Source organism: Drosophila mojavensis, unplaced genomic scaffold (genome assembly GCF_018153725.1).
Source record: "Drosophila mojavensis isolate 15081-1352.22 unplaced genomic scaffold, ASM1815372v1 contig_136, whole genome shotgun sequence".
Lineage (NCBI taxonomy): Eukaryota > Metazoa > Arthropoda > Insecta > Diptera > Drosophilidae > Drosophila > Drosophila mojavensis.
This window is the reverse complement of record NW_025318667.1, coordinates 27579978-27592799: the sequence shown is the minus strand read 5'-3', so window position 1 is coordinate 27592799 and position 12822 is coordinate 27579978. Positions and strand designations below refer to the sequence as shown.

The 12822-nt window shown below is 38.9% G+C and overlaps 2 protein-coding genes across 2 annotated transcripts; both read right to left on the bottom strand.

Annotated features, from left to right (window-relative positions):
• Positions 1–8861: 8861 nt before the first annotated feature.
• LOC6584855 (SWI/SNF chromatin-remodeling complex subunit SNF5) lies at positions 8862–10568 on the bottom strand. Its single transcript, XM_002010460.4, has 4 exons — positions 10365–10568; positions 9696–10257; positions 9324–9619; positions 8862–9193 (listed from the first exon to the last, which is right to left on the bottom strand). The coding sequence occupies exons 2-4, from the start codon at positions 10199–10201 to the stop codon at positions 9054–9056; spliced, it is 942 nt and encodes a 313-aa protein (XP_002010496.2). The 5' UTR covers positions 10202–10257; positions 10365–10568; the 3' UTR covers positions 8862–9053.
• Positions 10569–11113: 545 nt separating this feature from the next.
• Positions 11114–12771, bottom strand: LOC6584854 (dihydroorotate dehydrogenase (quinone), mitochondrial). The gene is made up of 2 exons (XM_002010459.4): positions 12412–12771; positions 11114–12340 (listed from the first exon to the last, which is right to left on the bottom strand). The coding sequence occupies exons 1-2, from the start codon at positions 12430–12432 to the stop codon at positions 11150–11152; spliced, it is 1212 nt and encodes a 403-aa protein (XP_002010495.1). The 5' UTR covers positions 12433–12771; the 3' UTR covers positions 11114–11149.
• Positions 12772–12822: the final 51 nt, after the last annotated feature.

The window sequence follows — 12822 nt, the reverse complement described above, 5'->3', positions numbered from 1 at the left end:
GATTGTCACATGCAGCAGATAAGTTAAAAGTGCAACAGAAATTGCGACCAGCCACGGGGCAGGGGCATAAATCGCAGCACTCGCTCAAAATCTTATCGCAAGAACACATCAAAAGTCAAAGTTTTTGCTTAACAGCAAACTACAACAACAATAACAACAACAACAGCAACAAAAGCAAGAGCAAGAGCAACAACAAAAGCCTCCACTCGACAATATTTTTCATGCTAAAAGACTTTTAAGCTGTCAACGACGGCGCTCATAAAAATCGACCACCAAACTGCAGACAGCTGGACAACTGCAGCATTGCAACTTGCCATGTTGCCAAGTTGCCAAGTTGCCAAGTGGCCAAGTAGCCAAGCTGCCAAGCTGCCAAGTTGCTCAACAGCGTCAAACTGTCTACCATTGTTTTTAGCATTTAATGTGGTCCGAACGAACTGCTTGGCATTTGGCCATCGCCCGCTGACCAGGCTGACCAATCTCGTGCATATGTATGTACCTAGCACAGGATCATGTCAAGAGATTAGCCGCCGAGTGCAACGCATGCCACACACACATACACACACGCGCACGTACTTTAGCTAGTTAATTTTCCTATCGAGCTTCTGCTTGACTCTCGCTCTGCTACTCTCTCTCTCTCTCTCTATCTTCCTCTCTATGTTAAAATAAATAGAGCAAAAGCTCACAGCAGAGAGCAGAGTGAACTTGCATACATCGAGTGTAATGTAAGATATATGAGAAGCAAGCATCCAACATGCAGTTATAGTGGGAGGTTTTTGTAGTTACCTGAGATTGATCTATGTATTAGTCTTGAGCGCAACTCAATACGGAATAGCATTTTTTATCAGGGACCGTAACAATTATAAATTTTATAGCAAACAATTAAAAAATAAGAATTATTTTTTGAGTAATTAAAAAAAATATATATATATTTTTAATTATTGTATTATAAATAATTTAATATCAAAAATGATTTAAAAATAATTTAAAAATCAAAAATAATTATTACAGATCAATTTTTATGTAAAAATCAAATCATAACTCTTATTTTTAATTTTTATTATAAAAATCATAACTCTTACTTTCAATTTTTATAGTAAAAATTAAAAATAAGAGTTATGGCTTAACTTTTATTATAAAAAAAAATGAAAATAAAAACTTATATTTAAGCATAAGAAATTAATAAAAATTAATTAGTTAATTATAAACAACATAAATAAATAAAAAATAAATTAATTAATCAATAATTTACTTACTTTATTAGGAAAATTGTTATATAAATTATAATAAAATAAAGCGCAAAATGATACGACTTTGAAACCTTTCGATGATGTTTAACATCGAATGATGCTACCTGAAGGATATACGAATTGCACAGAGAATTGGTTCAGCATTTATTATGTTATACTAATAACGTGATCTTACGCATTTCCTTTTTAGATTGGTTATAAGGTGATCTTATGTTTTTCTTTTTATATTGGGGAAAAACAGCGTTTTACAAAATTCTTCTGTACGGGTAGTGAAGGCCGTCCCTTGGTGGAGGCCTTGTGCCCCAGCCCACTGACTCCTATGATATTAGTAATAAAATTACCTCATGATATATGCCCATGTATTCATATCTAAGTAGAAAAGATTATGTAATAAACATTACATTTATTTTATGTTATATAAATCTACTATTCACATGACATTCTAATATTACAATTATATATAGTAAATTATATTATAGTAAATAAATATGAATTTCGGGTAAGCAGATTCAAATAACTTCCTAACATGCCGGAAACTCGTAGCAAGAACTCCCTCTTGCCATTCCTATAGAACTTACCCCTTCTGTCGCGCCCCGTTGGGCTGCCCCCTCTCTGCCCATTATCCAGTCAAGTGATGGAAGGTTGAGCGCAACAACAACAACAAACAATTAATTCAGAGCTGGAGATGCTCATGTAACAAGTTGACATCCACACGTGCCACAACTGCCTCCCTCTGTGTGTGTGTGTGTGTGTAGAAGATGGTGACAATTGCCAATGGCTGGGATGTAATTCCCAATCTATGAATAACAAATAGGCCCGTGCCACGCAGCGACTCGAGGCCCCCAAACAAACTAAGCAACAAGCAGATGGGAGAGCGAGCAGCGGCAGAGGGCAGCGCATGTGGGCGGGGCAGGGGCTAGTGTTGCTGCTGTTGCGAGCAAATCAAATCATAATATGAATTTTAAAACAAGCAAAGCAACAACAGGCTTGTTGTTGTTGTTGTTGCAGCTATTGGTGTTTGGATAGGCAAATGCAATTTTACAACGTGTTATTAAATGCAAACGTTTGACTGAAGGCGGCATTTGTGCTGAATGGGGCGGAAACGGATGTGATGTGCCGCCATTGCCACTGCCACTGCCACTGCCATTGACGTCGTTGCCATCATTGGTATCGTCGTCCTGCGTCGTCCTGTGTCGTCTCTCCATGTAAGTCGTCTGCTTGTTGTGCCCTTGCTGAAATGAGATGGCATGCATTATGCTGGAGGACATACGCTTTGACGCCTTTTGATTTGATTGTCTGTCGCATCAGCACGCGACACGCCCCCACTTTTCAACTCCCACCAGCTCTCAGCCCCTCTCTCTTGCCCTCCCGCTCGGCCAGGAGTCCCACAGGCCTGAGCGACATTTGTAATTCAAGTCAAGTTGTTGTTGCTGTTGTTTCTGTTGTTGTTGTTGTTGTTATTGTGAAGGACTACGGATTATAATTTCTTTTCCGTTTCAATGCATTTCATTTCCGTGTCCAACGCACGAGCTGACACACACACACACACACACAAACTGACAGCACACATATGCATGTGTGTGTGTCTTTGCATTTTTGACTCAATTATAATTTTTCATGCAAAAATGAGCGCTGAGTGTCGCAGTCAACATGCATAAGTAACGCTACTTGTAATCTGATTACGTAACGTGATCAAATTAAAATGCATACAAGTATTCATCATAGAGGACCAACACACTCACACACACTCACTCGCACTCACACATCGTCAACTGTCACTCATTTGTATGCATAATTTGAAATTGAATGCAAATGAAATGTGGCATGCTGTATGTAGATAAGTCGATTCTCATGTAAGACTCCGTATAGCCTGATAGACTATATACATATGTACGTAGATGTATGTATGTATGCATGTTCCATCCAAAATCCATTTGATCAAAGTGGACAAACAAAAACAAAGTGCAAGGCGAAGATGGCTCTACTAACATTAGATGCGCCCTATCCCGATTGAGAAAAATCTAAAGATTTTTGATTACTTAATACATATTTTCAAGATAACTGATACTTTATTGTAATATAGCAGCCCATTTATTTTGTATTCACACCTTATATATCTGATATCTAAATAGTAAAATAACCATGAAGACAATTTCGCTTTTCTGTAATATTATAGGGTCGTTTCAGAGACTTACATACAATAATACAATGGTCAATATGAATATAAGTATGAATAAGACTTTGAAATCACGCTATCTTGTTTATTTTTATACCCTGAACCCATTTTCAATGGGAAATCAGGGTATAATGGTTTTGTTGAAATGTATGTAACAGGGAGAAGGAGGCGTGGCAGACCCCACAAAGTATATATATTCTTGATCAGGGTGACGAGCTGAGTTGATTTGGCCCTGTCCGTCTGTCTGTCCGTCTGTCCGTCTGTCCGTCTGTCCGTATGTATGAACGCGTCGATTTCAGAAGATATAAGAGCTAGAGACTTCAAATTTTTTTAAAATGTCCGTAATTACAGCGCGCATATCAAGTTTATCATTAAAAATCGATAACTCATCCCGATCTTTTTTTATCGATAAAAAACCTTATCGAAACCCAGTTATAAAATTATATCTTCTACACCTTTATTGCTAGAGTCTCCAAATTTTTAATGTATGCTTATATGCAATTTATACAATTTCGGTTTTTGTTAAAATTTACCCCCCACCTCTAAATTCACCCCCTCACCCTCACTTTTGTAAAAAGCGTATTTCAAATACTAGAGACTTGTGCTTTGGCAAGTACATGCATATTCATGTTATAATCATTATCTAAAAGTTTCATGAAGATCGTACGTCCATAAAAAAAGTTATTAAACAATTAAGTTCTCATAGTAAGCGCACACTGCAGCCCATGCGTGTTTATGCGTGGTTGCTTGTATGTGTATGTGTGTGTGTATGTGTGTGTGTATGCGTTTGTGTCTGTATGCGTGTGTGTGTGTATGTGTGTCTATATGCGTGTGTGTGTATGTTTACCTGTGTGTGCGTACGTGCGTGTGTGTGTGTGTGTGTGCGTGTTTCTTGTGTAAGCTGAAAGTCGCGAAAAAGTATTGAAATATCTATTGCTCCAAGGGTTCAGGGGATCTCGTAGTCGAGCAGTCTCGACTAGAGCTTTCTTACTTGTTATACCCTGAACCCATTGAAAATGGGAAATCAGGGTATAATGGTTTTGTGAAAAAGTATGTAACGGGCAGAAGGAGGCGTGGCAGACCCCATAAAGTATATATATTCTTGATCAGCGCGACGAGCTGAGTTGATATAGCCCTGTCCGTCTGTCCGTCCGTCCGTCCGTCCGTCCGTATGAGTGCGTCGATCTCAGAAGTTATAAGAGCTAGAGAGCTGAAATTTGGCATGCATACTCGTGTGTACCATACGCAGTACGAGTTTGCTTTATTTTTTCGATAATTCATCCGATAACTTTTTTATCGAGAATTATCGAAAAATCGGCATTGTTTTTTCAGCCTAATTTGAACATTTTTAGACCTGGAGTCTTTAAATTTGCGTTGTATATAAAGTTAATCGATACAAAGATTTTGTAATTTACAGATTTTGGATACCACGCCCCCTTCGCCCCCAATTTGTAAAAAACGCATTTCAAGTACTAGAGACTTGGGCTTTGGAATGTACACACATATTCATCATATGATTACACTTTGAAAGTTTCATTAAGATCGTTTGTCTACAAAAGAAATTATTCAACAAATAAATTCTCATAATATTGCCCACACTGCAGCGCAGCCCAAGCGCAGTCGCTGCTTACTGCGCAGTTAGCAGAGCGCAGGCTTATGCGTGCGTGTAGACGTATGTGTATGTATGTATGCATATAAGAAGTGCAGAATGATTAGAATATCAGCTTAGAGGGTTCAGGGTATCTCCTAGTCGAGCAGTCTCGACTGGAGCCTTCTTACTTGTTCATCTTGGTATACAACCAATAGATACATAAATATCCTAAAGAATATTTTACATTTTGTTTTATTATTATTATTATTCTTTAAATCAATTATTTATCATGTATATTTTTTTTTAAATCATTAAGACTTCTTTACTTGGAGTGAACCAAAAATTAGCGGATTCTAAAATATAAATACCTAATATGAATTTTCGTTATTTTCTTTTTATAATAAACTTAGATTTTAAAAATTACTTTAAAGTTGTTGAAATGAGCTGTGGAATCGTTCTCGAGGACTTTTTACCATTTACTTGTTATACAATATATTTAAGATATATTTAAAAAAAAAAAAATCATATAATATTTTATGGGTCAAAATATTAGCAACTGGCATTGAAATTCTTATATAGCCTGATCTCATTGAGATTGTCAAATCGAGCAGGCGTAGTAGACCCCATAGAGTAGGTATATTCTTGATTTATATTCTCATCAAAAATTAATCATAAAATGATATTTCCTACATCTTTAGACCTAAAGTCTCCAAATTTCTAATATAGATTGTCTCTCACTCAGTGAAAATTAAGCAATAGGATACGCAAGCTCAGTCGTATAAAGTGATTTGCCTATTTCAACAGAGGCAATTAACAAAATTATCTGAATTTTTTGGAATTGGTACTTTCTTCGATCAGGTAGTCTTCTAAATCTCAATTTATTTAATTAATTGATCAATTTTATATATATAATATAATTTTTTTTTTTTTTTTTTTTTTTTTGTTGTTGCTAAAATCCGTCCAAATCTTCGGTTTTTCGGATAATTAGATTAGTTAAAACAATTTTCAACAAAACCCAAATTTTATCATTTTAACTAATTGTTATAAACATAAACTATAAAAAATTAAAAAAAAGATTACATTTGACCTTAAAAATAAGGAATAAAGAATCAGTAAGAAAAAAAATATATATAATTAAAATATATTATTCCAATAAATATTTTTCCGATGCTGCAGAGTAGAACTAACAAGTAAGAAGACTCTAGTCGAGACTGCTCGACTAGGAGATACCCTGAACCCTCTAATCTGATATTCTAATCACTCTGCACTTCTTTTCGGCACACATACATACACACGCACGTATTAGAGGGCACTCTGCTAACTGCGCAGTAAGCAGCGACTGCGCCTGGGCTGCGCTGCAGTGTGGGCTATATTATGAGAATTTATTTGTTGAATAATTTCTTTTGTAGACATACGATCTTAATGAAACTTTCAGAACATAATCATAATGTTCAAATGTATGTACATTCCAAAGCACAAGTCTCTAGTACTTTAAATACGCCTTTTACAAAGGTGATGGTGAGGGGGTGGATATAAGGGTGGGGGGTAAATTACAACAAAATCGAAATTATATAAAATACATAAAAGTCTACATTTAAAATTTGGAAGCTCTAGCTCGAAAGGTGTTGGAGATATAATTAAATAACTAACTTTCGATAAGGTTTTTAATCGATAATAAAATATCGGGGGTAGTTATCGATATATAGAGAAAAACTTGATATGTGCGTGATATACACGGACCTAGGAAAAAAGTCAAGTCTCTAGCTCTTATATCTTCTGAGATCGACGCGTTCATACATACGGACGGACGGACGGACAGACAGACGGACAGGGCCAAATCGACTCAGCTCGTCGCCATGATCAAGAATATATGTATATACTTTGTGGGGTCTGCCACGCCTCCTTCTGCCTGTTACATACTTTTCAACAAAACCATTATACACTGATTTCCCATTGAAAATGGGTTCAGGGTATAAAAACTAGTAAGCGTATAATCTAGTATACGAACTTAAGTACAATTAGGGTCAGTTTATCATAATGGCCAGCGGTGAAAACTGAATGTTCTTTAGTTAGTATACGCTATATATTCTCATTAAAATCAAGTACAAAAGCATGTATTATTTCATCCTTATTACCCGGGCTTGAAGTCTCCATAGGATAGCATAAACACGCATGGGATGCAGTGTGCGCTTACTATGAGAACTTAATTGTTTAATAACTTCTTCATGAAACTTTCAGATCGTAATTATAACAATATAATAACAATGCGTGCACTTGCTAAAGCAAAAGTCTCTAGTATTTGGGAATACGCCTTTTACAAACTTAGTGGTGAGAAGGTGGAAATAGGGGTGGGGGGTAAATTTTAACAAAAACCGAAATTGTATAAAATGCATGTAAATATACATTCAAAATTTGGGGACTATAGCTCCAAAGATGTGAGAGATATAATTTTATAGCTGATTTTCGATAAGGTTTTTTATTGATAAAAAAATAACGGGATGAGTTTTCGATTTTTAATGATAAACGCGATATCCGTTGTAAACACGGACATTTTGGCTCTATATCTTCATACATACGGACAGACAGACGGGGACAGACTTTATGGGGTCTGCCACGCCTCCTTCTGCCTGTTACATACTTTTCACAAAACCTTTATACCCTGATTTCCCATTTTCAATGGGTTCAGGGTATAAAAACAATTCCAGACGCAAAGACTCAAGGTATAGTATATATATGTATATAGCTAGATGCCTTTTGTGTGCTCCTAAAATTTGATTGTGAAAGTGCATTTAAAACAAAAGTTATTCGACAATTAATTTCCCATCATAAAGCCCATAAAAGCAGCCCAAGCGCAGCCGCTGAGTAAACTGCGCAGTAAGCAGAGCGCGTGTTCATATACATATGTGTATGTAAACATGTATGTGTATTTGTGTGTACATGCGCTTTAAATAAGTATGTATTGAACAGCCGTAGATTGAATTGCTCTGCTCAGTGTGCAGGGTATCTTCTAGTCGGGCACTCCTTAGATCAACCTTTACTTGGGTTTAGCCTAATTTGCAAATAATACACGCTTTTGGCATCCGCATTAAAAAAATTTCAATTATTTTTGTTTTCACTTTTCATACATCATAAAAAATGGAATATCTACACATATTAAGTATTCTAACTCAAAATGTCCTACTGAATACCTAAAGATTCCCATCGATTGTCCACAAATCGTAATACCCCCACCAAAACTATATGATATATAGTACGTGCTAATAATAGTTCTTAAATCGAACTCTAAAATAGGTTGAATCCACCTTGATTCTAGCTCAAAATCGCTATAATAGTTTGTTTTATGCTTGTGGTAAACCACGCCCCCATCAGTTACATAACTAAAGATTTTACGATCAAAAAATATAAAAATTTGTATATATACACATTTTTTTAGCTCTAGCCCCACTGGCTGTATCTATATAATCTTAAAACTTTATCAGGCCAATATACCATGTGTATTAGGTTTAAAAATTTGTAATTTATATATGATATGATATATTTGTACAATTTACGAACTATGGAGGCAACTGTAGAATCATCGGGCATCGTCTGCTTAGGGCATTATTATTATTGGCTACAGCCTGCACATCAGGCTTAAGTAATAAAACTTCGTTTCTTCTTCGTTTCTCTTTCTTTCTCAATAAAACACTTAAGTCTACATTTGTTACAGGATTGATTTGACAAAAAGGGGGAAAACCATGTCGCTTAAACATAGAACCAATTTGCGCATACAAACTCTATAAAAAAAAAAAAAAATTATATATATATATATATATAATTAGATATATATATATATACAGGAAATTTTTTGTTTGCTAATCGAATTACAAACGCTTTGATAAAAAATATACATGTTTTAAATTGTGTTGTTTTTTTTTGTGGATTCGAATAGATTGCCGAATTGTAGCTAGCCAAATGTAAATAGTCTAAGTTACGAATTAACGAATTCATGCAACGCAACATGTTGAATTTAGAAAAATCATGAAAATGGGAACGCCTCTCATTGCGTATGCGCTGTTATCACTATTTTGATCTGTGGATAAACCTCTGGCTTTGCGTCCGAGGTGATTAACTGCACCATGCGTTGCTGTAGCTCATCCTGGCTGGCCTGCGTGCCGGGCGGTATCATCCAAATGGTATCTACAAGGAGCAAGTGGATAATTTATATATTAATTTAAATTCAGGTTTAAGTATTCGAATTCCACTTCCGCTTTTAAGTTGCAGATGGAGATGGAGGGAGATTCCCATTGCCAAATTGTGCACCACTCACCGCCAAAGTACCAACCGTTGGGCGTACACAAGCGCCACATGATGGCCGGCTGTGTGGGCATCAGGTCAGCCAATATATCACAAGTTTCTCCGGGACGCAGGGACGGCACATTGATGCGTTGCGTCTGTATCGGTGATGTTAAATAACAGCCATTGGGCCAGCGTTCGGTGCCGTCGTTTTGCAGCTGAAAGGCCTGCTGCAGCGCGTTCACATGCTGGCCCTGCACAATCTTCATCGAAGGCAATGATTGCAGACTACAGAAGTCCAGGTAACAACCGACGGCAGTTTGCAAGTTCCTGACCAAATGGGAAACAAAATGAGGGTAAGTTCAGATTTCAGAGCTTCGGCTAGATGAAATTGACACGAACTCACCAGTTACTCATTTCCAAGTAGAAACGAGCCGAGTCACGATTCATTTGATTGTTCATGAGGCTCTGGAACTGACTGATCAGATCCTCGTGATCTGTGGTGCCCATGCAGCTGAATTGCTGCAACAGCAGAGAGTCGATATCATAGTCATTTGTTGGCAGAGACGACCCAAGGCCCTTGAGTTGCGTTGATTGTGCGGGTGATGGTAATGCGACTGAAGAGACTGGCGCCACGATGCCCATCCCGGGCGGTGCCGGCAATGGTATTGCATTGTTGCTAGTGTCCATCATGGGGTTTGTTGTTGTTGTTGTGTTTGTGGTGATGCCAAACAGCGGTTCGCATTGCATATCTTGCAGCAATTGCTGTTGCTGTTGCTCCTGCTGCTGTTGCTGCTGCTGCTGCTGCTGCTGCTGTTGCTGTTGGTGAATAAAACTATGCTGCTGCAACGGTCCCTGCTGTGGCGGCGTCTCAGTTGTGCTTTGTGACTCGTAGGTTTCCTCGACGTCCATAGCTGCTATGCGTTCTATGGGTTTCAAATACTTCGATCTCAAGTATCTCGTCAAATCTGCAAATGAAATTGTAAAGTGCGTTGTAAGCATATCGTTTTGTTGTTGTTCTCCCAGGGCGCTACAATGACAGAGAGAGAAACAATGGAACCTGGCATATATTTACCTTCCAGAGGCGATGTGATCCAGCACGGTATTCCAGTTAGCGGACTCTATTTGATTATGGATTTAACAGCCTTATGCACATTGATGTGCTTCGCTCCAACGTAGTTTGTTTTTTACATAAATACGGACTAAAACATTAAATACGGCTACAGTGCAACAAAATATGCAATATGACCGTTTGTGCGTTATCTGCAAAATACCTAGCGCATGCTTCAATAATACGATTTAAATGATTTCATAAATACTAAGGCTGTGCTACTTATGATCGTTAGAGGAAACACACCTCATTTTTATACTCTTACATCAAATGTTAACAAATCAAACGCACATGAATAATATTTAACAATAGGCGCACAAATTTAAGCTACAGCTGATAACATGTGGAGCACACATGAAATAAGAAGCATGTAAATATAACGTTGACTTTTAACAGCATTGAGCGTATTACATGTATGCAGGTACTACATCGAAGGCAGTTATATTTACAGGTCATATATTAGATAAACTATTTTCTTTCAAAGCGATTTAACCATTATTTATTTTATATGCGCTCCAAGGGGTCTTTAGCAGTCCGACGGTACTCTGCTAGCACAGCTGACTCAACGAAAATAGAACACTTAGCAGAACGTTCAAAACAAAATGTTAAAGGTGGAGTAAAAATGTAAATAGCAGAGCGCTTTCATGTTCTCCGCGTGTTTCAATGTGACCGTCTCCCGCAGACATTAAAATAAAGTGCAGTCTTACCGGACATTGTGTGGAACATAAAATTTTGTTTATTTCAATAACCTATTTACTGCCTGTAGCTCGAACAGGCAGATATTGCTGATAATTTGAGCCCACTACCTCTCGGATATTTTCGTAGCCCATCTCAGCGATACACATTGAGAGCTCCGATTTAATGCGCTCCACCAGCTCGGGCCCCTCGTACACAAAAGCCGTATAGATTTGTACATAGGAGGCGCCCGCCTCGATCTTCTCGAATGCGTCGTGGCCAGACGAGACGCCGCCAACGCCAATGATGGGGACGCTGTTATTGATTAACTGATACATTTGGGCAATCATGGCCGTCGAGCGCTGCCGAAGCGGCTCCCCGCTGAGCGCTCCCTTCTCCCTCAACCACCTGGAGCCGCTGACATTTTTATGGACCATCGTCGCATTTGCGACGATCAGGCCGTCCACCTGACACGTACTCATGCTGATGACACTGGCAACGTCCTTCATCTCGTCAAGGGTCATGTCGGGTGACAGCTTCAGCAGAATGGGCACCTTCCCATACCTATTGGGTCGCAGCTGGGAGCGCGCCGTGTTCACAGCCTCGAGCAGCTCGATAAGCTGCTTCTTGCTGCTCGTGCTGTGCCGCTTTCCCTTCGCATTGCTGTAGTTGACGACGAGGTAGTCGGCCACTGGCCCGAAGGTTTTCACACCCGACATGTAGTCGCTGATGGGCGTCCTGGAGGAGAGATTGTGCTCCAAATTTACGCCCACGACGGCGTCGAATCCGTCCGTTTCGCGCAATCTGCGCAGTCGCTGGACCACAGCCTGGTGGCCATCGCTATCGATGCTATTCCGGTTGATGATTGCCCGATCATCGCTCAACCGAAAGACGCGGGGCCTGGGACTAGCCTTCTGAGCCAAAGGCGTGACGCTGCCAATTTCGATAAAGCCGAAGCCAAGATCCTTCAGTCCGTGCACTGCTTCGCCGTTCCTATCGAACCCGGCCGCCAGTCCAATGGGATTGCTTATGTGCCGCCCAAAGAACGAACTGTTCAGGTTAACGTTGTCCTTATACTTCGAGGCGGGGAACAAGCGATACTTGCACGCCAGCAGGGCCAAATTGCTGCTCGTCTTGGCTGGCAGCAGCCGTACCGCTGGCGAGATCAGCGCCCGGATGAGGCTCTCCTGGTGCTCATACGCGGTCAGACCGATATACAATGAGATGATGCCGGCCGTCGCCACGCGCAGGAAACGGAAGCGACCCTTTTGCAATGTCAAAGGCAAAAGATCTCAGTGAAAGGTTGGCATCGGAGCGCGACAACTACTAAACTCACCCTTGGATGTGATTGAGCCATCTCTGCTAATTTTAATGGAGCAGCTTCGCTGTTAACTATTGTGATTGGTTGATCGGTGTAGTTGTCTAAATTTTATCTATAGATTGGCTTATTCATATTTATTTACTATTTATGTATATTTTCAATTTGAATAACGCTTTGACATACGAATCAATTGCAACTGTGAAGCTAAACAAAGATTTATGTATACAGAGCTCAAGTCCTTATTCAGGCCTGAAGACTGTGTGAGGATGCCCAGACAGCTGGAATGCTTGAAGAAGAGGAGTCTGAGTGTTGCATACAACTTTAATGTTTGTTTATTATTTTTTAATTAAATCCATATAATATATATAAATAATTTAAAAACGAGGTATTTATTTATATTGCTAGGTCGTTGGCGCGTAATTTTGA

What these genes read in the sequence shown, in the direction of transcription:
- LOC6584855 (XM_002010460.4), bottom strand. Translation starts at nt 10,201, where the DNA reads ATGGACGTCGAGGAAACCTACGAGTCACAAAGCACAACTGAGACGCCG. An exon ending in TACTTGGAAATGAGTAACTG is followed by an intron (nt 9,620 to 9,695) that starts GTGAGTTCGTGT and finishes CCATTTGGTCAG; the next exon opens with GAACTTGCAAACTGCCGTCG. An exon ending in CAACGGTTGGTACTTTGGCG is followed by an intron (nt 9,194 to 9,323) that starts GTGAGTGGTGCA and finishes TGCTCCTTGTAG; the next exon opens with ATACCATTTGGATGATACCG.
- LOC6584854 (XM_002010459.4), bottom strand. Translation starts at nt 12,432, where the DNA reads ATGGCTCAATCACATCCAAGG. An exon ending in TGGCTCAATCACATCCAAGG is followed by an intron (nt 12,341 to 12,411) that starts GTGAGTTTAGTA and finishes ACATTGCAAAAG; the next exon opens with GGTCGCTTCCGTTTCCTGCG.